Consider the following 24,856-nt stretch of genomic DNA (forward strand, 5'->3'; position numbering starts at 1 on the left):
CTGTGGCTGGGTCCCAGCCAGATTAAAATGTAATTGGGAAATATTTAACCAAATCCACAAAAACCCGATGGAACCTAGATAATGTTAGTATTTGGTTTTCTAAGTCAATGTGCAGCCTGCAGGGATCCTTTTGTAAAGTTTCCCAATTTCTATTTGAATTGGGCACCATTGCTTCAGGCAGCGCTCTAAGATGCTGAAGCTGCAGAGAAGGTGCCAACCTGCATTGGGGGAAGAAGTTCCTACAGGATTTCGGGCAAACATGGGTACAGTCCTTAATCCCTATCCTAATGATAAGTGCTAAGGAGTTCAGGGAAGAGAGGTCACTCATGACCAAGAGCAGTGGGAAAGTTTTCATAGAGTTGCTCAGAACTGGAAGAAGTGGGTAAAAATTTCCTGTTATTTCCCCCCTCCTCCTCTTTTTTTTTTTCCCCCTTCCCTTTTAGTTCTGTGGGGCTATTGTGCTGATATTTTTCCTGGAGCTGGCGGTGGCTGTGTTGGCCTTCCTGTTCCAGGACTGGGTGAGGGACAGATTCAAGGAGTTCTTCGAGATCAATATCAGGTCTTACCGAGATGACATCGATCTGCAGAACCTTATTGACTCCCTGCAGAAAGCTGTAAGTCCCCCTGTCCTTTGGTGGATGTCCCCACCCCCTTTACTGTTTTATCTCTGCCTTTTTCTTTACTCTGGAATCTTAGGCTGATGTTCCATCTTGGTGTGGAGATGGGAGTATGGGTTCTAGAATCTTCTACTAGAGAGTGCTAGTGTTCTAGCAGGTGTTACTAAAACTACAAGGTCTTGAAGGGTGGATCTCACAACATACCAAATCACTGACGTCCAAGGACCAGCCTCAGTTTGGAATGAGTCTGTACTAGAAGGTTGGTCTTCAGTTGATGAAAATGTTGTCTAGTCAGTCAGTAAACATTTTTTAAAGCACCTACTATGTGCCGGGCACTGTGCTAAGTGCTGGGGATACAGAAAGGCAAAAGACTGTCTCTGCCCTGATGGAGCTCACCATCAAGTGGGGGAGACAACAAGCAAATCAATCAATGAATAAACATGATTAAGCACCTACTATGTGCCAGGTATTATGCTAAGTGCTGGGGATACAAAAAGAGGCAAAAGGTAGTCTGCAGTGTAATGGGGAAGACAACAAGCAAGCACATCCGTACAAAGAAAACTATATAAAAGGGAAAAATAGGAAATAATTAAAAGAGGAAAGGCATTAGAATGAAGAAGGGCTGGGAAATGCTTTCTGTAGAAGGTAGAATTTTAGTTGGGATTAAAAGAAACCAGGAAAGCCAGTAGGCAGAGGCAAGAAGGAAGAGTATTCCAGGCGTGGAGGACAGGCAGAGAAGGGGTAGCAAGGAGACCTGTGTCATGGATCAAAGAGTATGGGGAGGGAAGTAAGGTGTAAGAAGGCTTAGAGAGATAAGAAGGGGCTATGTTATGAAGGGCTTTCTTGCCAAATAGAGCAGTTTGTATTTGATCCCAGAGGCAATAGAGAGTTTATTAAATGGGGGGGCGGCAAATGCTGTTGTGGTTTAGGGATGAGGGCATGGACCACAGCAGTGCCAGTGCCAGAGGAGAGCAGGGGGCATATTTGAGAGGTGTTGAAAAGGTGAAATCAGGTGGTCTTGGTGACAGATTGGATATGGGGGCAGGGTGGGTGGAGAGAGATGGGGAGGAACTGAGGATGGCCCCTAGGTTTTGAGCCTGAGGAACTGAGAAAATGATGTTGCTCTTAACAGTAATTAGCTGCCCTTGAAAGTAAGAGGGAAGTGGCCAGTGGAGGAGGGTTTTAGGGAGGGAAGATAATGAATTAATGGAAATGTTCTCCTAAAGAATGGAAGAAATGATGGGCTGAGTTGGTAGAGGGAGCATCAGAAGGTCTTTCTGAAGCAGTCAAAGCATATAGGCCTCTTAAAGTTCCTTTGTATGGTTGGGACACTGTGGAGGCTTTTAAGAGACATGGAGTTTATTCTCTTAGATGGGTTTTCTGGATTTTAGAATGATTCTTTTAGGTCAGGAGGTAATCGGAAGTCCAGAGAGCAGTAGGGTAGTCAGGGACAAGTCCCATAATCATTGACCAGAATTATTCACAAATTTTAGGATGTTCTCCCAGCAATCCATTCTCTTTGATTTTAAGGAACAGTTCCCCACTCCCCCGGCCCCCGCTACTCCCACCCCCCATTGTCCCTTTGGATGGTGGAAGAAACCCCTTGGCTTTATGAACACACCATTGCTGTTGAAGACCTCCAGTGTGACTCCATAGCCTGACTCTGGACCTAAGGAGGCATTTTTTATCTCCCTAAGCAGTGCTCTGGGCTTAGGATAGTTTTCATTGTATTCTCTTCGAAATAGCTGAGGACCCTGATTATCCAAGTGCACTGTCCAAGTCCTTTCCTGCCCCATAGGAATGTCAACTAGATGAGTGAATCCCCTCCCTGGCCTTGCTGTAATTCATCAGGATCCACAGGATATCCTCTTTTGGTTGGAGGCTATTTTTATCCTATCTCTCTGAGGGGCCTTTCCCCCTTCCCGTTTGAGAAAGCTGACCTTGAAGGAAACCTGGTCAGACCAAGAAGAATGAGCCTCCGTAGGATATTATGGGGAACTCATGAACAGAACCCTTCTGTGTAAGGCTTCCACCACCTCTGCTTTCTCATCTCCCATTGATCCCTGCTGTGAACCATAGATCTCTAACCAGCTCTAAGAACTAAACACATCTTGCCCACTTTGGGGGTGGGGGATGGGGGTGAGGACCAGCTCATGGCCATGTTAAGGGTTTGAGCCCTGATGAGCTCTCTTTCTCTTCAAAAACCTGACTTCCTTAGACATTTTGCTTTTTTTGTTTGTTTTTATTTAAAAAAAAAAGACTATAATCTCTTTAATGTTACACAAAGGGGAATGGAAAAGAAATTACCACAAGTACAGAAGCACACGAAGGAAATCTTAGACTAAGCAAGATTAGACCTCTTAGTTTTAATTACTATTTGTGCCAATGAAACTCAAATGTAACCCCCAAATTTTGCTGTCTCTGCCGTGGAATTGTACTGTTATGATGCCTCAAGTTGGAGAAACTGCATGGGATGCTTTGTCCCTTTGTGAAAATTGTCTGGGTCTCTGAGATTATTTTTGTTTCTCTCTTTCTGACTTTCATTTGCCAGCATGCTATGTATGATGTTTCTTCTGTGTGCTGGTGTTAAATAAAAGAAAACATTTTTGGTGTTGTCCATTCTCACTTTCCTTAAAAGATGGATTCTGTATGTATCTCTTCTCCCGCATTGGTCATTATTTTTTTGAGAGGGAGGCAGGGAGTGTTAGGGTACATTACCAAACATAATCTAATTATCCTAATGTCTAGTCTGTTTATGGGTGAGATAGTATCAGTCATTCAATAAATATACATTCCTGATTTGTACCAAATGCCTAAGAAGGATACAAAACCCAACAAGATACAGTTCCTGTCCTCATGGAGCATACAGTCCAGTTGGGAAATTACATACATCGATGAACATATACATGTTTGTTAATGTCAAGTAATTAGAAAAGCCAAGTAAGTGATAACTAGGAACGTGCTTTGGAGACTCAAAGGAGAGAGAGATATTGATATAGTCATTAGAAGTGGTTCCTGAACTGAGGAATTTGGGGCAGTACCAAATGGAGGTGAAATTTGATAGACTTCATGGCATGTTGGTCACTAATGACAGCTACAGCTATGGTGATGATGATTATTTCTGTTTGTTTGTTCTGTAGAACCAATGCTGTGGGGCTTATGGCCCTGAAGACTGGGACCTCAATGTTTACTTTAATTGTAGTGGAGAAAGCTACAGCAGAGAAAAATGTGGTGTCCCGTTTTCTTGCTGCGTACCAGATCCTGCAGTAAGTTGTGGTCATTTTCTCTCCTTTATTTAAAAAAAATAATTGATGCCTGTTGTTTTTACATCATGGTCGTATCTGGAAACACCAGTCTAAGAATGGAACCCTACTTTGTAGGATTCAAAACGAAACAAAACAAAACAAAAACCCAAAGCAGTTAAGCATAGAGACCCTCTGTATTGACTGCATCACACATTTCACCTGCCTTTTTACCCTGCTAGTAACCCCACTTTTCTACCAAGGGGATCTCTCCCTCATCTCTTACAAAGTTGGGATCATTGCAATTCCCATCTCTGTCCATGCAAAAGTACCAGGTTCTTTTTATTATACTCTGCTGGTATCTAAACAAATGATTAACTTGGAAAGGTGCCCTCTGCTCTGCAGAAAATGGCCCATGGACAAGTCACAGGATAACTGGAACACTATGGACTTTACTAAAGCCTCCAAACCGGAAGATTGCAAAAATCTTGAATATCCAAGCCAAGGAGTTTCTCTCTTTAAAGCTGGTATCTAGGTTAATACCTGGATCCCGATTTCTCTCAAATTAGCAGTGTTTCAGAACAGGGGTTTGGACAAAGTTTGTTTGGTCATTTATTTGACAAGTCTTTTTGAATCTATATACACATATACATGTATGGTTTTTATAAAAGAAATTTGAGAAATCTTTATAAAAGTATATATAGATGAATTAACATTACAATTATGATATTGTCCTAGTAGTTCGGTAACAGCCTGCAGACTCAGAATGTAAGAATTACTATGCTGTCTCAGTTACTTAAAGAGCTCACATAACTTCTTTGTACCTTAGATTCATACATCTATAAAATAAGGTGATCTTATATTGTTGATTTGAAAGCAGGTAGCTATTGAAGTCAACCATAAGTCTCTTGAATCCTAACAAGCCCGCACTCACTCAAAGGCTTGATTTGAATACGGTGTCAAAGGAAACTGGAGAGAACAAGAACAAAGCAGATTCTCCCACCAATTAGATGCTACCACCTGTAGGGATGATTGGGTTATATTTCTGTCTCAGGGATATTGAACTGGGGTTCTTCTAGAGAAAGGGAAGATGAAAGAGGGAAGAAAAAAATCTGGCTTAGTAATAAAATATACATTTATATCATGCATGCGTGTGGGTTTGCATGAATGCACGTGTTTATATAGACATATGGGAACATCGATATATGTCTGTATGTGTATACTTAACACACAAACATAATACATGCATACATGCATGCACATATTGATGGGTCCCTGCTCATGGAGTTTTATAGTTTTTGGGAGGCGATAGTGCATAAAGACAAAGAAATAAAATACAAAAATGCAAAAGAAGCTAAGTTCTTTGTATGGAGAGGAGGAAGAGATCTTTAAGGTTCCTCCCAACTCTGGTGTTATGGTCGGGGCCAGAGGCACCTATCTCCAGGGTCTTCCTCCTTTCCCTCCTTACCTCTCATCTAACCTAGAATGTATTGGTTAGTTTTTATTACTAATCCACAGACTCTTTCTTCCTCTCCTGAGTTCAATATCCCTGAGACAGGAAATTCAGGGGGTAGTATGCAATTGGTGGAAGAATCTGTTTTGTTTTTGTTCTCTTCCGCTTTCTTTGACTCTACATTCAGGTCATACCTTTGGGTGAGCACAGGCTTGTTAGGATTCAAGAGACTGGTAGCTGACGAAAGTCTCTCTCTGCCTTTAAATCAACCATACGTGATCACCTTATTTCACAGATTAATGAAACAAGCTACAGAGAAGTTAGATGGCTTCTTTAGGTAATACTTACAGCATTGTATTTCTCATCCATATATAATTTTATAAAGACTATTTGGCTTGGATTCGGGAGGATCTGAGTTCAGATCCTGCTTCTGACATTTACCAGCTGTGTGACTGTAAGCTCTGGGCTTCTCAGTTCCTTTATCCTTTATTAAAATAGGGATCATAACAGTCCCTACTTCACAGGGTTGTTGTGAGGGTGAAATGAAAACATTTTATGTAAAGCACTTTTGCTAACCTTTCAAGTACTTTCTTTTTTTTTTCCCTTGGGTCAATGAGGGTTAAGTGACTTGCCCAGGGTCACACAGCTAGGAAGTGTCAAGTGTCTGAGGTCAAATTTGAACTCAGGTCCTCCTGAATCCAGGGCTGGTGCTTTATCCACTGCACCACCTAGCTGCCCTCTCAAGCACTTTCTAACAGCTGGTCTTTATTGTTATATGCCAAAGCACTTGGCTTATAACACCCTTGGCAATTTAAGGAGTGCAGGTATACCTCTACTCCCTTTTATAGGTGAGGAGGAAGAAGCTTGCAAGTTCAGTGACTCACCCTGAGTCTTATGGCTAATAAGGGGTAGAGAGAAACTGAACCCACGTGCAGGACATTTTTCTCTACCCTAGGCTGTCTCCCCAAATTACTCGGCACTGCATTTCCTAAATGTAGTTTTTGCCTCTCAGTTGTTGTTTGTCCTTCATTCTCGAAGAGGACCATGACATTGGGGTGATGTCATGATTTGTAGTGAATTCGATTTAAGTGAGGGAGGACCGCGCAAGGTCACCACCTCACTTTCCTCCAGAGCCATCTGCCACCAGTAGGAAGATATACATCAGGATGACTGGAGATGGCCCTGGATGTTTAAGGCAATTGGGGTTAAGTAACTTACTTGTCTAGGGTCAGACAGCTAGTGTCAGACATGAGATTTGAACCTCCCAACTTCAGGGCCATTGCTCTATCCACTGTGCCACTTAAGTGCCCTGCCTCTCAGTATTTCTAGCATGACTGAATCGAGTGAACCATGGAATGAGGCATTGCTCCCAAAATCAGTTGGCTGTGACTTTTCCCAGAAGGCCACTTTCTCTCCCCTACTTTCTCCCACTCCCCCACCTCCCCTTACTTGAGCCTTCTATCGTACTAATCTTTTTTTATTTCTCTTGCAGCAAAAAGTTGTGAACACACAGTGTGGATATGATGTCAGGACTATGGTGAGAACCCCTAATGCTTATGGTTATCCCCTTTGGTCCAACTTCCCAATTTAGAACACATGTGTAAATTAGAATGGGAAAACTCAGGGCTAAGTGCAGAGGTGAGATTCCAACCCCAGTAGGAGTGAGCAGAGTGAGAACAACTAAGTAACCTAACAGGCACCATCCCCTGGGCTGGTATAAAGGAAGAAGGAAATGGTGATCCATGTTAATTTCAAGCTTCATTAACCATAGGCCCCCAAACTAGCTATTGCCAAGTTAGTGGGAAGGAAGGAACAAAGAAAGGGAGGAGGAGGAGGAGAGTTTAGGAGCTGGAGAAGCTCTCATTTTCACATTTTAAAGAAGGCTTATTCTATGTATGGAGAGAGTGTTTTTTTTAAAGGGTCTATTTAATATATTCATAGTTGCAAAAAGGTGGCCGACTTGTTGAAAATAATTTTGTTTGGGTACTCTTGTTAACATGCAGTTGGAGTCAGTCAATTTCCCCTCATCTCAGGTGCTTCCCAAATGAACTAATTCAGGCATTCAATCCCCAGAGGAGAGGAGCGTCAGACTGTTTTGTCACCTGGTATGTTGTGAGGGAAAAACACCTAGGAAAAAGATTTCTCTTGGCTCTCGCTTGTGATATGACTGTTAATATATTATTTCTTAATTCTTACAATTAGCCGTGTGGAAAGAAATAGTGTAGAATCAATATACCTAGCTAAAGTGAATATGAATGCCTCCTAGGGGTGTGTGCCTCAGTTAATGGTTAACCAAAAAGAGTAGTAGTGCAGACAATTCAAATATTCTGTTTGCTTTGGGACATCGTGGTGTATGTTGCAGTCCAAGTAACTTCCTAATAGGCATTTATTGGTCTGAGACAATGCAATCTCCTGAAGGGCAAGGATTATTTCATCTTCGTCTTTGTATTTCCAGTGCCTAGCAATACTTTAAATGATGTTGTGGGTACTTGTGTTGATTAATTGAATTAGTTCCACCATATATTCTCTGAGAATAGCAGCTCATGCAGGAAAGGGTCCTAGAATTATCGTGATGAAAATTAGTTGGGCAGTTTTGCTGAAGATATCAGTTGTAAATTATGTGGAACTAATTGAGGGAACTTTATTGAAGTGGCACATTATGGTCAAGGATGCACATAGACAAAATGCAGAAATACAAATATCAGCTTTCATAATAAAAAGTATAATTATAGGCACCTGCTTTTCAAATGGTTGAAATTCAAATTAATCCTTTCTGACAGAGGTTAACTCTGATTTTTATACTTGTGTGTTATCTATGAATACTTCTGGAATGTAATAATGTATAGTCACATATAGTATATGCATATGTATCTATTTGTGTGTGTATGTATATATGTATGCATGTATGCGTGTGTGTATTGTGAAGCTTAAAAATCTAATGAGAGGTCGCCTTAAATTAGAAATGTATAGCACCAATCTTTGGGCATTAAGTATTTATTAAAGTATATTAGTGGTTAGTAAAGAGAACACGTGGAGAAAGAAATAAAAGACCCTCGCTCCCTGCACCTGCAGCCGCTCCTCTCGCCACCTCCAATGGAAAAGAGTGATCCCCTGTTCTCTTGAGTGGAAGCCCTTTGCAGGCCTGCCCAGGTGTAGTCCCTACACACACAGCTCCAAGCTAATTGTCTGGTAGCAATGATTGACAAGACTTACAGGTGTTTCTATGAAGAGATGTAACTGTTTGGATGCTAATCACATGCTTTTTCCTCTGGGTGGAGCTAACCTGGTTCTCACAGTGTCTTTCTCAGCAGGGTGGTGGTGCTCTGATTCTCACACTATGTATGTATATGTATGTATGCGTGTGTGTATGTATGCATGAATGTATGCATAGGGCAACTAGGTTGTATAGAGCGCTGGACCTGGAGTCAGGAAGACTCATCTTTCTGGGTTCAAATCTGGCCTCAAACACTTCCTATCTGTGTGACCGTGGGCAAGTCACTTAACCCTGTGTTTGCCTCAGTTTCCTCATCTGTAAAATGAGCTGGAGAAGAAAATGGCAAACCACTCCAGTATTTTGCCAAGAAAATTCCAACTGGGGTCAAGAAGAGTCAGGCATGACTGAAAAATGACTTAACAACAAATATCCATGTGTGTACACAAATATATATGGATGTCTATACACACATACATGTATCCATATGTGTAGTGATTTTATAGTCTTTGAATATTCCCCTTAGTTCACTGTTTCCATCTTCTCTCTCTCTCTCTCTCTCTCTCTCTCTCTCTCTCTTTTTTGGTGAGGCAGTTGGGGTTAAGTGACTTGCCTAGGGTCACACAGCTAGTAAGTTTCAAGTGTCTGAGGCCGGATTTGAACTCAGGTCCTCCTGAATCCAGGGCCGGTGCTCTATCCACTGGGCTACCTAGCTGCCTCCATCTTCTCTCTCTTGATGTTAAACTCTCAAGACTTCACAAGAAGCCATCATCCTCTGTTTTAATGCACTTAGAGGTCAGACAACCACCAGCTCTCACCACACTTTTAGGATTCCCCTTTTTTAGAATTGAGACTTTGGGGGGCCAACTGAAAAGCATGTTGTCAGTTGTCCACTATACCTGCAACAGAGTAGACAGGAGGAATGGATCTCTCAGAATCATGTAACATCAATCAACAAACATTTATTTAGCACCTACTATTTGTCAGGGACCATGCTGGGTACTGAGGATGCAATAAAATGATCCACACGATTACTCCCCAACAGGACCTTACCTTCTCAAGGAGAAGACAGCAAGGATTAGTATATAGAGAAAATAAGCACAAAAGGAACAAATACAAAATCGTTAACAACTAACCGAGAGAGATCAGGAAATGCTTTGTTTAGAAGGCTGTGCTTGAAGGAGGAAAGGGATTCGATGAGGTGGAGTTGAGGAGGGAAATTGTTGACATGAGGAATGGATGCTGTAAAAGCATAGAGAAAGAGATGGAGTGCCTTGTGTGGGGGAAAGTAAGAAAGCCCATTTGCCTGGCTCACAGAACTCAGGGAAGAGAAGTAATGTTCAATGAGGCTAGATTGAAGTGGGGTTCAGGTTGTAAAGAACTCTAAAACTCAACAGGGAAATTTATATTTTTTCCTAGAAACAGTAGGGAACTTCTGGAGTTGATTGTGGAGATAACTAGGTTGGATGACTTCTGGAAGTCGGTAGAACTCTAGGTTTCTGTGACTCAACCTCCCCTCTGCCCCCCCATGGACAGCGGCTCCTACACATTTGCCCTTACCTACCATTCCCCTTTCTTCAACACTCACATGTGACGGCTCAGGAGTGAGGCTAGCTGTGTTTGTGTTTCCAATGCAGACAAAGAACAAATGGGATGAATCCATCTTTACCAAAGGCTGTATCCCTGCTTTGGAGGGCTGGCTGCCCCGGAACATTTACATAGTGGCGGGCATTTTCATCGCTGTCTCCTTACTACAGGTCAGTACAAGGTGTCATTGGCTACCCTACAAAGCAGGAAGTAAAGACCCTGAGGGTCATGGATTCTACTGAAACTATTTCTCTTCTTTCAGACCATCTGCTTTTTAAAAATCTTTTTGAAATAGTTAAAGGCCTTTGACCTAAAGTGCTTATGTTAGCAACTGATGATTCCATAGTTTTACAGTTGGAAAAAACTTTTTTTAGAAATAAAAAAGCGAAGAAAAGATTGTGGGGGATGATGCCTGGTTTAGATCTACTCAGAATTTACTTGGTTGGTGTGAAGTGATGGATTTAACTGCTGCTATAGAATTTCAACCAGAAACTCCCCCTGGCCTTAGAGATGGCTCATATGGTTGTAAAACTAGTTTCCCTATTTGTGACATTGACCTCATCTTCTTTCCTTTATTAAGCACCTGCTTGCACTTGGGGATAGGACTAGATGCTAAACAAAGAAAATTACAGATTAACAACAGTAATGATGGTATAATGATGATAGTTAGCATTTCTATAGTGCCCGTTGTGTGCCAGGCACTGTGTTAAGCACGTTACAGATATTATCTTATTTGATTCTTAGAACAACCCTGAGAAGTAGGAGCTATCATTATTGCTACTTTACAGATGAGGAAACTGAGGCAGAAATTAAGTGACTTGCCTAGGATCACACCAACTAAGGGGTATCTGAAGCCAGATTTCAGCCCAGCTCTTCTTGACTACAGGCCTGGCATTCTATCCTCTGTGTCACCTGGCTGCCCCAGGATCTAAGATGTTGGATTCTTTGAGCCCATAGCTCCAGGCCAACATATAAGGCATATTCGGTAGAACAGTTGGTGCGTGACTGGCGAAGGCAGTTGCAAGAGGAACGGGAGTTGGCTCTGATAGCTGTGCTGAAGAAAACATCAGGCATAGATGTACAATCGGATGGTCATTTCACAACTGTGAGGGGCTGAGACTGGTCAATAGGGAACAACATCTCTTCCTCTTTTCACACACCAGTAACTTCAGAGCACATGAGTTCTGAAGACTGGACCACCTCTTAGGTTGGATATTATATTTTTGTAACTTTCCTTCTGCAAGGCGATGGTTGCTGGTTGTTTGAAACCATATTGGGGGGGATAGGTGTGCCACGTTTGCTCCAAGGCACTATCCTATGATAAACTACAATGTTGGCAGGGCTGTGGAAATATAGGCACTCCACTATACTATAGGCGGGACTGCAAATTAGTGGAAGTTAGATTATGGAAAGTGCTTTATAATTAAATAGTTACAGAGCTGACCAGGCTATTAAAAAATTCCATTATTGGAATTTTACCTTTTACCCCTCCCCTCAAATTATAATGACAAGAAAAGAAGCCAGTTGTACAGAAATAGTTTTATTTCATTTATAAGAGTAAAAAAATTGGATAAACCTGACTCTTCAGTGGTCGGAGAATGGCTGAACAAGTTATGTTGTAAATAGAATATTATGGTGCCATGAAAAATGATAAATATGAAACATACAGACAAGAAATATGGAAAGACCGTATCTGAGGTGATAGAGTCAAATCAATAGAAACAAAAATATGTGCACACTTATTAAATCTTTAAAAGGGGACAGAAAGGGGAAAGAAGATGAAGTAAAAGGTGGCAGAACTTCGGGTAGATGTGGGAGGGGATATAGAACAAAAACATTTTCTTTGCTTATTAATTCATTTGGTTCTGCTTGTTAAGGGCCAGGGCTTTTGTGTGTGGTTTTACGCTTTATTTTACAAGCTTATTTCTGTTGCTGGTGATTAAATTTGTAATAAAATTTGTAAAAATATAATTAGGGGAAGGGGTACTGGGCAAAAAAAAACGATGGGAGAATCCCCCAAATCTAATTGAGGTAATCTGCTGTAGGACTCTGGATATTCACAATTTTTTATCCTGTCTCTTTTTTGGGGTCTTAGCAGAAAAGTAACTAAGATTGACATGCAGGCTCTCAGCCTTTTCTTCAGACTTCCTCTGGGTAGTACATGGCTTGTGCTCTGAGAGTAGCCAAGAATGTTGATGTGATTTATTTATTTTGCCATCTGTCTACTGGCCATTCTCTGCATCGGCCCTGGAGGCAGGAGTCTATCTTGAGTGAGGCCTCTACCACCTCACTGTAGCCCTTCTTCCTCTGCTGCCTGCTCTCCTCTTTCCTTTGGCCCAAACCAATCACCAGCCCTTTGGTTTTGGTTTCAGATATTTGGCATCTTCCTGGCCCGGACCCTGATTTCGGACATTGAGGCTGTGAAGGCTGGCCATCACTTCTGAAGATAAAACCCCGACCCCAGCTGTGAAAGGGAATCCATTTCACTGTCATTAACTTTGCATCAAGATGGAAAGAAATCGACAAGCTGGACTGAGAGCCCTCAGCTGCCTCTCTACTACCCTTTCCCTCCGAATTAAGCCTTCTTTTGGCCATCGGTTGGATATTAACTCTTGTTTCTGCTTCCCGCTGGTGCAGAAGGAAGAGGGGACACTAAACAAAGCTCAGAAGGCCTGAAGAGACCATCAGTGCTTTCTTTCCAGTGGTGGTCGGGACCAGGGGAGGGGTGGGTATTGTGACCTAGAAGCCGAAAAGTTGTGATATGAAACATGAGAGGGAAGACCTGAGAGACTCCAGCAAGCCCAAGTCTGGGCCTATTCAAGCATCGTCTCAGTGTCGATGTTTGCAGGTTATCACTGTCTTAGAGCCTAGCTTTCTTGGCTCCCAGTTATTGTAATCTGAATTTCTCCTTTGTTTCACTGGTGCTTACCTGGCTGGATAGAGAAAATCCAGCACTGGGAAGACACAAATACATAGAGAAGTCTCTGTTCTGTCTCAGTGACACCCATCATGAAGAAGTGGAATTGCTTCCTGGGTATCTTGATTTTCTAAAGGGAATCCCAGGGTGAGAGAGAGAGAGAGAGAGAGAGAGAGAGAGAGAGAGAGAGAGAGAGAGAGAGAGAGAGAGAGAGAGAGAGAGAGAGAGAGAGAGGAGAGAGGAGAGAGGAGAGAAAAAGAGGAAAGCTAGGAGAGGGAGAGACTGTGTGTGTGTTTACACATATGAATTTAACTGGGTGCCAAGATAATCTGAATCAAAGAGAGCTTGGAACTTCAACTGTGCAGAAGTCCTAGTGACCCTGAGCCAATGTAGATACTTTAGTTAAAAAGAAATTTCTTAGCCTGCTGCACCCCTGAGAGAAGCCTCTAAAAGGCAGAGCCTCCTTGAATGCTCTCCCTAAGGCTTTTTTAAGGGCAGAAGCCATCTTCTTTCCTTCCAGTAGCATTATGTTCCAAAGGCATTTGGGGGGGAGGTCTCTGGGTTGGGTTTTCCTTTAATATGCCTCATCATTGTCTCAAAGTTTGTAAATAGTTTTATTTATCAGGGTAAACACTCAGGTCCTCCTGAATCCAGGGCCGGTGCTTTATCCACTGCGCCACCTAGCTGCCCCATAGTGACTCTTTTAAGACTGCAATTTGGAGAGAAGGTGCTGATGTGCTTTGGTAGAGGGATTTCAACACCTGGGAGTTCTCTATGCCAATTCACTCCCTAGTTCTAGTCTTTATCAGCTTGACAACATTAGCTGGACCGAGGCCATTTTTAAAAGAGTTTATCTGGGAATTTTCTTGACTAATACTCCTGAAGATACTCGGTAACTTGGCTTGAAAAACCACATTCCCCTTAGTTTTTTCCTTTCCCTCCCAGCCCCAACCAGTAGACCTATTACTTCAGCCCTTTGTTTTCTTTGCTGTAGAAAAAGGTTTGGAGATGTTGTACTTCCTCTCCTCCAAAACCAGGTGGCGTTTATTGTCAACAATTGACTGTTAAATTCATTAGGGGTTCACGAAGCCATTCAGTTGCCTCTCTCTTGTTGGGAACCTCTACCTTGCGAGAGTATTCATTCCTTCATTCTCTCTCCAATCGCCCTTTTTTTGGGGGTGGGGGTTCCCAATCAGGTCGGGTCTCTTCAATGCTTGTACTGTCTAGCTTTATTGCATCATCTTACTTAAGCTTCATCTTGCCCTTTTATCATTGCTTATTTTTGTTTATTGTATGTGTTTATTACATGAAATCTGTTTCCTCTACTAATTAATGCCCTCTCTTCCCTTGGCTCCTGTAGTTGGGGGCATAGTCAGTTTTGTGTTGGGCCATTTACTAACAGTCATTCCTGCTTATAATGGTGCCCTAATTGTTCAGGGATTGCTATGTTTAATGTCCATGCCTAACATGATGTAAGTTGTAGTGTGGTGTAGACTGGTGTTTTTAGTGTGGTGTAGACTTTTTTTTTTTTAAGTTTTGTATGTTTGTAGACTAGGGAAAGAACGATGCCTGTGATTTTGGAAGTGTGATGCCTTTCTTTGACTGCCAAACTTGTTTTTTGTTGTTGTTTTTGAATTATATCTTTATATAAATGTTGACTTTTTCTTATTTCCCAAGTGGTGTTAAGTATCACAGTAGTAAATAAATATGGCTAACATGGGAATCAGGGGCTATTCAGACCAGACAGCAATGATTGATGGTCCAGGCAAATGGCCTGTGGCTCAATTTGGGATATATTTCATGGGTGTTGTTTTTTTTTTCTTTCCTGATTCTGAACACAATTTTCAATTTCTCTTTTATGTGAAGGCCAAAACTAAAGTAAGATTGTTCATGTCCCAACCTACCCTAGGCCAACTTGTAGCAGGATTTCTGCATCCACAAGGGAGACCATGATCCTCCAGTACTATTCTCAAGGATAAAGCCATAGTTTCCCAACTAACATTGTGGTTATTTTCAAGGCCTGAGAGGAGGCCTTATGTCTGGACCACAGTTTAACAAAAATTCTCACATTTAATCTCATGCTGAGAGACACCTGCATTTCTCTTCTGTGGGGGCAGTTAAATGAACATCTGAAAGAAATAATAGTAACTTGCATTTGATTATGGTTGGATCTTTGCAAAGTACTTTAGCTCTAGTCTGACTTAAGCCTTAAAACAAACAGTCTTGTGATGTAGGTACTACATGTATATATTTTTTTCTTTTGGATCCATTTGTTTTTATTTTATCAGTGTAAAGAATTCTAAATGAGGAAAGTATCTCTACCAATGTGATTTATTAATTGTTCTGCAGCATATAGTCTTTTTTGTTTTGGTTTGGTTTTTTTGGTTTTTTTTGCAGGGCAATGAGGGTTAAGTGACTTGCCCAGGGTCACACAGCTAGTAAGTGTCAAGTGCCTGAGGCCGGATTTGAACTCAGGTCCTCCTGACTCCAGGGCCAGTGCTCTATCCACTGTTCCACCTAGCTGCCCCAGCATATAGTCTTAATAGTTGCCTGGGTCACAATATCCAGTATCTGTCAGAAGTGCACTTTGGATGCTATAGGTGATATTATCCCTACTTTTTTTACAGATGAGGTAACTGAGGCTTAGCAGCAAGATTTAAAGAGCCCCCTGACTCTCAGCAGGTGAGTTAGCTTGGCAAACACATTGTCATTGGAATCTCAGGGCATTCATGCCCAATCCATTTTGAGAGCCATGATGAAGTTGGATGCATTAGTTTGGAGAAGGATACCCCACATGTGACTTTCTCTTTTCCCCTCTGGATTTCAGATGTAGTTGGGCATCATCTTTCCTGTTGTAAGAATTTGAGGATTTAAGCTTATGTGGAAAAAAATCACTGGGCCAAGTGTTTCAGAGGTGATTAATTTTTGAGTGTTCTGCTTCCATAACTTCATGACCACTTATAAAATGCTGCCTGGTTTATAAGTATCATTAGTTTTTCCCCACCCAGCTCATTTTAATACTGTCATAGGGTCAAATATTGATGACGTTACATATAATATGGGAACAGTGATTTTCACTTATAAGGTATGACAAGAGACAATGTGATACCTGTGTGTATAATCACATATGTAGCATACATACATGCACATATGATGTATAGACATACAAAGTCTATTTAGTATGTGCATGTGCACATGTGTTATTCATATCACACATATGTGAGAGAGAGAGAAGGACCTGGGTTCAAATCTTGGCTCTGACACAACGTAGCTGTTTGTATAAGCAAATCACAACACAATTTCCCAGCCAAGTCTTTAAGTTAAAATGTCCATCGACATTGATGGAGAGAGTTTTGCACACTGAGAAATCTCTACATGGAGTCTTCCCCTCTACAAGTGACTACAAAGTAATAAAATTGATAGTCTAATGAGTGTTTTCACCTTCATAGTAGTCCTTTTGGAGACTGTAACCCATAATCCAATGATGATTTGTTGTCCCAAACCATTTAATTGTGTCACATTTTGTTTATTATTCTTTGTGGTGGTAGACAAACCATTTTTTGAGGGTAGACTGGGCTTTTTTTTTTTTTTAGTGAGGCAATTAGGGTTAAGTGACTTGCCCAGGGTCACACAGCTAGTAAGTGTTAAGTGTCTGAGGCTGGATTTGAACTCAGGTCCTCCTGACTCCAGGACTGGTGCTCTATCCACTGTGCCACCTAGCTGCCCCCTAGACTGGGCTTTTAAAAAATAGAAGTAGGGGCAGCTAGATGGTGCAGTGGATAGAGCATTGCCCTGGATTCAGGAGGACCTGTGTTCAAATCCAGCCTCAGACACAACACTTACTAGCTGTGTGACCTTGGGCAAGTCACTTAACGCCAATTGCGCCTCTCTCTCTCTCTCTCTCTCTCTCTCTCTCTCTCTCTCTCTCTCTCTCTCACTCACACACACACACACACACACACACAGGAAAAAAATAGAAGTCACCTGTTAAAGCCAACATGGGTTAGTAATGTGGGTGAATAATCTGTGGAATGCTATCATGGGATTAGATATGTCCTCCCAAGTAAATGACTCATTTGCACATATGTCTTCCAGTATGTTTGTACATGTATATGTAGTATATGCCTCTACTAAAGTCCTCTGATGTCACATGGTAGCATGGGCATGGCCTGGGTTCTTGAAGGCTATTTCTATAGCAATTTAGGCTCACAAAGCACTTTTCTTAAATAAGTCATTGAGGGGGCAGTTAGGTGGGGCAGTGGATAGAGCACCGGCCCTGGATTCAGGAGGACCTGAGTTCAGATCTGACCTCAGACACTTGACACTTCCTAGCTGTGTGACCCTGGGCAAGTCACTTAACCCTCATTGCCCTGCAAAAACAAAAACAAAAACAAGTCATTGAGGTAGACTGGGTGAGTAGTAATGGTGTTTTATGGATTCAACATTAAATGTATCTTCTATGTGCATGGGGCATAAAGATAAAAACAAAATGGCCCTTAACCATCAAAGAGTTTCTATTCTGCTGTTTTAAGACCAAGATGGTGAGGGTAAATGACCCTCTTTGAGGTCACATAGTAAGTGTTGGAGCTGGCACTGAAAACTGAGGTCTCCTGACTCCTAAGACCAGTGGTCTTTCCATTACTTTCAGCATCATCACCGCCATCAACAGACAACATATCATTCATTACTTAGGTTTACTCTTCAGCACTCTACTGGGTTCTGTGGGTGATACAATGTTAAGTAAAACCAGATGATTAATTTCAGAGGAAGTCGGACAACTTGGAATGTGTCCAGAGACAGGTAAGCAGAAGGGTGTTTGGAGGCATGATGTATCATCAGCTGAAAAAATTAGGGATGGAAAAAGAGACTTACTGGGGTACAGCAGATGGTGGGGAGGTGGTGGATACCTTCATGTATTTGAAAGGTTGCCAAGTGAAAGAAGTATAGATGAATTTGTCCTGTTTGGCCCTAAAAGGAAAACTGGAAGTGCAGAAGGCAAATTGAATACGCTTAATATCCTAATGGGCTTCCTTTTGAAGTAACGAATTCCCGGTAACTGGAGTACTTTATTGGGAGACTGGATGACATGACCTCTTTGACCAGAAGACACTACATGAAAGGAGAAGAAATAGGAAACTAGTTTGGATTGGAGCCAGATTGCCAGGTTCTTACATGACAGGATGAGTTTGTATTTTATCCTGTAGATAATAGAGAGCCACTGAAGTTTTTTTTGAGCAGACAAGTGATATTCAGGCATGTACCTTAGGGAAAATAAAGATGTTTTGGAGAAAGGATATAGTAGAGGTAGGTAGACTAGCTAGGTAAAACATAAAAGACCAGTGAGTTCAGGTGAGAGATGAAAGCCTGAATGAATCAGGGGGCCAACATGAAGAGGAGATAAATGGCTTTTTTTTTTTGGAAGTTAGAATTGAGGTGACTTTGTTTCTGATTTGGATAAGGGATTATGATGGGGAGAGAAGGGTGTAAAATAATTTCCAGGGTTTAAGACCGGGTGACTGGGAGGAAGAAGATGCTAAGACAAATAAAGGGTGGGGGAAATATGTTGGATATGTTGAATTTGAGGTGCTGGTTGGACATTCAAATTCTGGGGTTGTTGATATGGAATTTGAAAGCAGGGCACAAATTAGGAATGAATTAGGGGCTAATCTGTTTAGGGCTGAGAACCTGACCTTTGGGCTTTTTAGAGATCACCAAGAAGTTTGGAAAACAGTCTAGTACAGAACCTTGTGGGATACGCATGCTTAGGGGGTGGTATGCTGATGATGGTAAGTGAAGGGGATTGAGGAATGGTTAAATAGGTAAAAGAATCAGGAGAGAGCAGCCCTTAGAAAACCTGGACAAGGAGAGAATATCCAGAAGAAATTGGTCAACTCTATTGAATTCTGCAGAAGTCCAAGAGTACGGAGAAAAATCTGGCAATTAAGACCTTTGAGTAGCCTCATTCAGTGAGTTGTAGCTTCAGAAGCCAGGTGTTAAGGAAGGAATGGGTGGTGAAGTAGGGGAAATAGTATAGAACAAGGTCATAATTAGGAGTTTAAAAAAGGAGAGACATGATACCTGCTTAAGGGGATAGCAGAATCAAGGGGAACATCTTTTAAAGATATGAAAGATGTTTATAGGCAGAGTGACGAATGTGAGAGAGGAAAGAAGAGGCTATTGAGCAAACTCCCAAAGGAGACAAGAGGGATTAGGATCAAGTGGAGGATTTTGCCCTGTTATATTTCATCCCCGAGACAAGGCAAAGCAGAGGAAAGGTGAAGATGAAAAGAGGTTTGGGGGTTTGGTGGGGGTAAATCAAAGAGCCCACAATGTCAGTTAAGTCACAGTTGATGTTACCTGCTGAGAGAGGGGGATGTGGATAGATTTACAAAGATTTTGGAAGAACAGAGAGAAGAGGTGCGATCAGAGGTGATACAACAGCAAGGGCAACCTGAAATGAGCTAGTATGGTGTTGTGGTCCACCTAGTTCCCATGGCTTCCTTACCTCCCCTAGCATTGCTCAGAGCATTAGGAAAAGAGGCTTTTTTTTTTTTTTAATGGAAGCTTTGGATAGCTTGTGGGTTTTTTGTTTGTCTTTTGCGGGTGATAAAGGTTAAGTGACTTGCCTAGGGTCACACAGCTAGTAAGTGTCAAGTGTCTGAGGCTGGATTTGAACTCGGGTCCTCCACTGCACCAGTTAGCTGCACCTGGAAAAGAGGCATTTTAAAGGGGGATGATGACCTAGGGCTAAGGATTGCTGCTGTTGTTGTTTGTCCTTTATTCAAGAGGATCATGATATTAAGGTGATGTCATGACTTTGCAGTGAATTGGATTTAAATGGGGGAGGGCTGTGCAAAGTCACCACCCCCACTCTCCTTCAGAGCCATTTGGGTCAGTGGCAAGATATACATCAGGATGACTGGAGATGGCCCTAGATGTTTAAGGGAATTGGGGTTGACTTGCCCAGGGTCACACAGCTGGTAAGTGTCTGAGGTAAAATTTGAACTCAGGTCTTCCCAACTTCAGGACCAGTGCTGTATCCACTGTGCCACCTAGCTGCCCCCAGGGCTAAGGATTAGTGTTTAAACAGTAGGACAAGGAATTGAAGGGAGGAAGGCACTACCTCATAGGGATGAAGGAGCCAGAGGTTATGGAGGCAAAGAGCAGATTTGGGGAATGGTCATCAGAGAACTAAATTTCAGAGTTCAGGATTTTGGAAATGGAACCATTTTGGGGATTGAGGTGGTCTAATCATCCTTATGGCAAGATGAGGTAGTGATGATGGACAAGGGAACTGAGGAGTCTGAAGCTGGGTTTTAAAAGTCATCAGTTTGAATACTGAAACCTCACTGAGGAAGGAGTTAAGAGGGAAACAGAAGTTGGTAATAGATCACTTGAGACCATTTGTAGCACTTTAAAGTTGGCAAAATGTGTATATACACACAAACGCACTATTATCCATATAGCGTGTATATACACTCATATTTACTGTTGAACAACCCTGTGAGGTAGATAATGTTGTTATTCACATCTTACTTTAAGCCTCTGACCACTGAGACCAGAAACCATGTCCTGATTAGTGACTTCCATTGGTTCACTTTACAGGCTACCACCAGCCATACTTCACTTCAGCACCTACTCCCAGGTCATCTTCTAGTCAGTCTGAACAATGGACTTGCTGCCCACTTACTTAACCCTATATTCTTTCCTGCTTATCACCACCCCTGGGTTCTGGAAACCATGACCAAAGCAACTCTACCATTGTTCCTGGAAGGAGTGCCTCAGTCTACTTCCCTCATAGTTTTCCAGACCAAGGTGTTCCTCCGTGGCCACTGCTTTTCTTCTTTTCCCCTTTGAGGAAATAAGCTTTTTGAGGGCAGGGGTTCTGTGTCATAATTCCCCAAAGAGAAAAAGGGCCTACTGTGTGTCAGAGGCTGCTAAGCACTTTGCATATCGCACAGGGCTGGTGGGTTTAGAGGTGGTACTGGCTGGTTGAAGGGAGTCTTTCGTGTGATTTTTTTTTTCTTTTAGCTACAGAGCTGGAGGAGATTTCTTTAAATGTTAAGGGAAAAAATGAAAAAGAAATTCCAGATTCTTCCCACCTGAATGAAACAGAGCAGAAAGAATTCTACCCACATTTATTTCTGAATAGAAATAGCAGAAGAAACGATCTAAGTTATCGATGTTATCAGTCGAGCAATGAGCACCAAGGTTGCCAAGACCTAGTGTCATACATACCTTGTCCCTGTGGGAAGGACTAATCGCCATAGCTGGTCATTTGCCCCACCCCCCACCTATGGTGAAATAACAGGAGAAGGTACATAGGATAGCAATTCATGTTTTTAGATGGTCTCATTTTCTATTAGACAGGTGCAGCTAGGTGGTGTAGTGGATATGGTGCTGACCCTGGAGTCAGGAAGACTCATCTTCCTGAGTTCAAATCTGACCTCAGATATTTCCTAGCTGTGTGACCCTGGACAAGTCACTTAATGCTATTTGCCTCAATTTCTTCATCTGTAAAATGAGCTAGAGAAGGAAAATGGCAAACTATTCCAGTGTCTTTGCCAAGAAAACTGCAACTGGGGGTCACAACGAGTTGGACACAATTGAGAACAACTGAACAGCATATAGCATATTTAACTGAGTTAGACTAGCTGTACACCCTTGACTTGGTCACAAGTCATTTAGTCTCTCTGAGCCTCATCTTTCTAATCTTTGAAATGGGGATTATATTTACCCTACCTACTTCATAAAGCTAGGTATTTTTGTGTATAAAATAAGATGTGAAGTTGATTTGCAAAGGCTTTTATTTTTTAAAGCAGTAATACAAAAACAAAATGCTCTACAGAGCCAAGGAACAGAGTCACTAACTTGTTATAGAATCGAAGTTTATTCATTGAACAAATTATGGATTTGAGATGCAGGGAATTCTTTGTCATTTCCCCTTGATGACCGTGACTGGGTTAGGATACAGACTCAATATGACGTGACTGGACCCCCCCCCCCCAAGCTTCCTTAGGGACTCCCAGTTGCGGCTGACCACTCTTTGCCTGTAACTAGCAGACACTGTTTTCAGAGCCTACAGATCCCAGAAGGCAGTTTGCTAGGAGGGTACTTCCTACAGGTGAGCTTCTCACTGTGGGCCAGTAGATGGTCAGAAATGATTGCACTTGAAAGGTAAGTGTGATCTTCCCCAGGCCTTGTGAATACAGTGTCGTAAGTCTCCCCCTACGGATCTAATTTTCCTCTTTCCTCGTGAGTGGGGTTATTGCTAACAAGATGTGTCAGTTATCCCTGCTGCTGGGAGCACAGAGTCTGATGGGAGGACCACAGGATTATATATTTAGAAGTGGAAGAAAACTATGACCTAGAGCCATCTAGTCTAACCTCCCCTCCTTTATGTGACTTGCTAAATAGGTAATAAGGACAGAGCTGGGATTTGAACCTAAGCCCTCTGATGACAAATCCAGCATTCTTTCCATTGCTCCATGAGGACAGGGCAGACATCTTACTGACAAGATTACTTAAATCCAGTGGAAGCCTATAGTTCATGGGCTTCTTGTGCAGATCTCCATCCTGGATTGGGCCTTGGGCTTCTAGGTAGTATTTTGCTTTGGAAGACCAGTCACTAGTCCTGAGGAATGATTTTTTTAAAGTGCTTTGGGTGGGTATAGCAGGGTTGTGATTCAATGGGTCCTAAGGTAAGGGATGGTTACTGGGGTGGCCAAAAGTCCAGAAGCAACAAAGTGGAAATTGTACCCCAGAGATCCATCATATTTGGATTTTCCTAGGGTTTGGCTAAAAAGGGCTTGCCAATTTGGTGAAAGTGGAGGACTGGGAGCTGGGGAACATTGGTTTGGGATTCCATTACTTGGGCTGCCAATGTAGGCTTTAGTGCAAGTTGCAAAATTAACTCTCAAAATGCCATAACAATGCCACATCGCCACTGCTGCAGAATAACAGTGTGTTATGTATAGTAGGTACTCAAATATTCATTGAATGATTGACCATCTAAGGTGAGGAGATCTCCCCTAGCCATTCTCTCAGCACCTCTTTAATGTCCACTTCGTAAACTGGGCCTTCTTTGTAACTTGTTCCCTGGAATCACCAGGGGTTTTTAAAAAGCCTGTTTCAGAGAAGACTCTCTATGGGAGGGGCTGGTGAATGGCCCCTGATTGGTGATGGGACGTGAAAGGGAGCATGGTTCACACTGAATGAGGAATTCCTCTAGGGTACCAGCTAGAGGGAACACTAGGATCAGAGGTGAGGTTGCACAAGGTAGGTGACTGAAAACCCCCAGTGTTGGTATGAAAATCACAATGTGGCTGGATACTACCCCCTAGAATGTCAGTGTGCTGTGCTTGGCATCCAAGGATGTGGTTACTCCGGATTCCCCCATCAAGCATGGGGAAGACATGGCAAGAAGAGTAGGTGTCTTATGTATTGCAAACAGCAACCTCCCAAGGAAGGCTGGTCACGGTGAAGCAGGAACACCAGCACCTAGGGGAAAAAGAGACCTGAGTCCTGGGGGTCGCTCTTCAGGATCTGGAGGGCGGTGATGGCCTGTTTGACTACATTGCCATTGCCGTGGTTGCAAAGGTTCTCCAGTGTGTCCTGGACTTTGGCTTCCTCCACTTGCTTCCTTAAATCACCTAGTGATATTAAAAGAATGGAATATCAGTAAAATGGATTCCCAGGAACCCTCGGGGTGGCACCTGTGAACTCTGGTCCATATCTCCTTTCTGATTGTAAGTGCTGCCCGGTGCTACCCTTCCTATAGGATTAACCAGTCTTAGTCTACTCATCAGTTAGAGAAATGTGGCTTTCATCAGATTAACAAATACATATTGAACTTCTATCATCTGCAGGATACTTTGTCCCCTGAGGTTTTGCCCCTCCTATGTCCAATCTAGTGTTCTGAATTATTTCGTTATCTACTCAAGGGAATAGGGAGTCCCAAGAGAATGTTCGGACCTACTTGTAAAGCAAGGCTACCAAGGTCTTCCTAGGTAGGGTTTTGCTCTCCAAATAACTGTTTCTACTAGGCTTGTCTTCTTCACTAGCTATAGTGCTTTCACTACTATCCCATATTCCTAGTCCATCCTGGACTCTTCTCTCTTGCTCCTTCTCTAGAATAGTTCATTCTGTGCTTTGTCTCCTCCATGCCTCATCCCATTAGGCAAAAGCTGAACCTCAACACTCAGAGCTCTCTTTTGCTCCCAGCCCCTCAGGTTATTGCTCTTAGTAGCAAAGCTGGATGCTAGGGAGGGGGGACTGGGAAATAATTTTTTCTATCGAGCATATTTTTCCAAATGTGAGGTTCCTTAGTTTTTCCAAATGGCCTAAAGAGGCATGGAAGACATCTTAGTTTTGCAGACAAAGAGCAGAAAGGGAGGTAGATGAGCAAACTTAGATTCTCAGGCTAGAAGTTTGGTATTTTGTCTTCAGAATTGGAAAAGGGAGCATGGCTGGATCTAATAGAGGGGTGGACACTGGTCACAGAGTTTCTAGTGAAAAGGTCTCTTGCAATCTAAAGACTGAACAATGAGAGTACCAAAAACAGAAAGAAGAGAGGAAAGGAAATTGGAGACAGGGCAAAAGGATAATGGGGCAGGGTTTTTGGTTTCCATTCTGAAGGTCTCTTTCTGCTAAGCACCAATAAGAAGAATGGGTAGAAGAATGACTTGGACCCAGAACAACACTTTCTTTCAGGGATGTTTGTCCTACACTCATTTCACAAAATGAACAACGGCACCCTTACAAGGGCTGCCCAATAGCTGGAGTCTAGAAATCTACTTTTCCCTCTTTGTCTAGTCATGGGAAAGGTGT

The 24,856-nt window shown here is 42.3% G+C and overlaps 2 protein-coding genes across 4 annotated transcripts in view; one reads left to right on the forward strand and one right to left on the reverse strand.

The window, feature by feature from the left end:
- TSPAN14 (tetraspanin 14) overlaps positions 1 to 14,750 on the forward strand; it is a 90,442-nt gene extending 75,692 nt beyond the window's left edge. For both annotated transcript variants that reach the window (XM_043987359.1, XM_043987358.1), the window contains 5 exons: positions 444 to 614; positions 3,758 to 3,883; positions 6,805 to 6,849; positions 10,161 to 10,280; positions 12,483 to 14,750. In XM_043987359.1, coding sequence (XP_043843294.1) covers positions 444 to 614; positions 3,758 to 3,883; positions 6,805 to 6,849; positions 10,161 to 10,280; positions 12,483 to 12,554 — 534 coding nt within the window. In that variant the 3' untranslated portion in view covers positions 12,555 to 14,750. The remainder of the gene's footprint in view (positions 1 to 443; positions 615 to 3,757; positions 3,884 to 6,804; positions 6,850 to 10,160; positions 10,281 to 12,482) is intronic.
- A 7,066-nt stretch (positions 14,751 to 21,816) lies between these two features.
- LOC122738015 (rap1 GTPase-GDP dissociation stimulator 1-like) overlaps positions 21,817 to 24,856 on the reverse strand; it is an 84,160-nt gene continuing 81,120 nt past the window's right edge. For both annotated transcript variants that reach the window (XM_043980058.1, XM_043980059.1), the window contains one exon: positions 21,817 to 23,679. In XM_043980058.1, the coding sequence (XP_043835993.1) occupies positions 23,528 to 23,679 (152 nt within the window). In that variant the 3' untranslated portion in view covers positions 21,817 to 23,527. The remainder of the gene's footprint in view (positions 23,680 to 24,856) is intronic.

This window comes from Dromiciops gliroides, chromosome 2 (genome assembly GCF_019393635.1).
Source record: "Dromiciops gliroides isolate mDroGli1 chromosome 2, mDroGli1.pri, whole genome shotgun sequence".
Taxonomy (NCBI): Eukaryota; Metazoa; Chordata; class Mammalia; order Microbiotheria; family Microbiotheriidae; genus Dromiciops; species Dromiciops gliroides.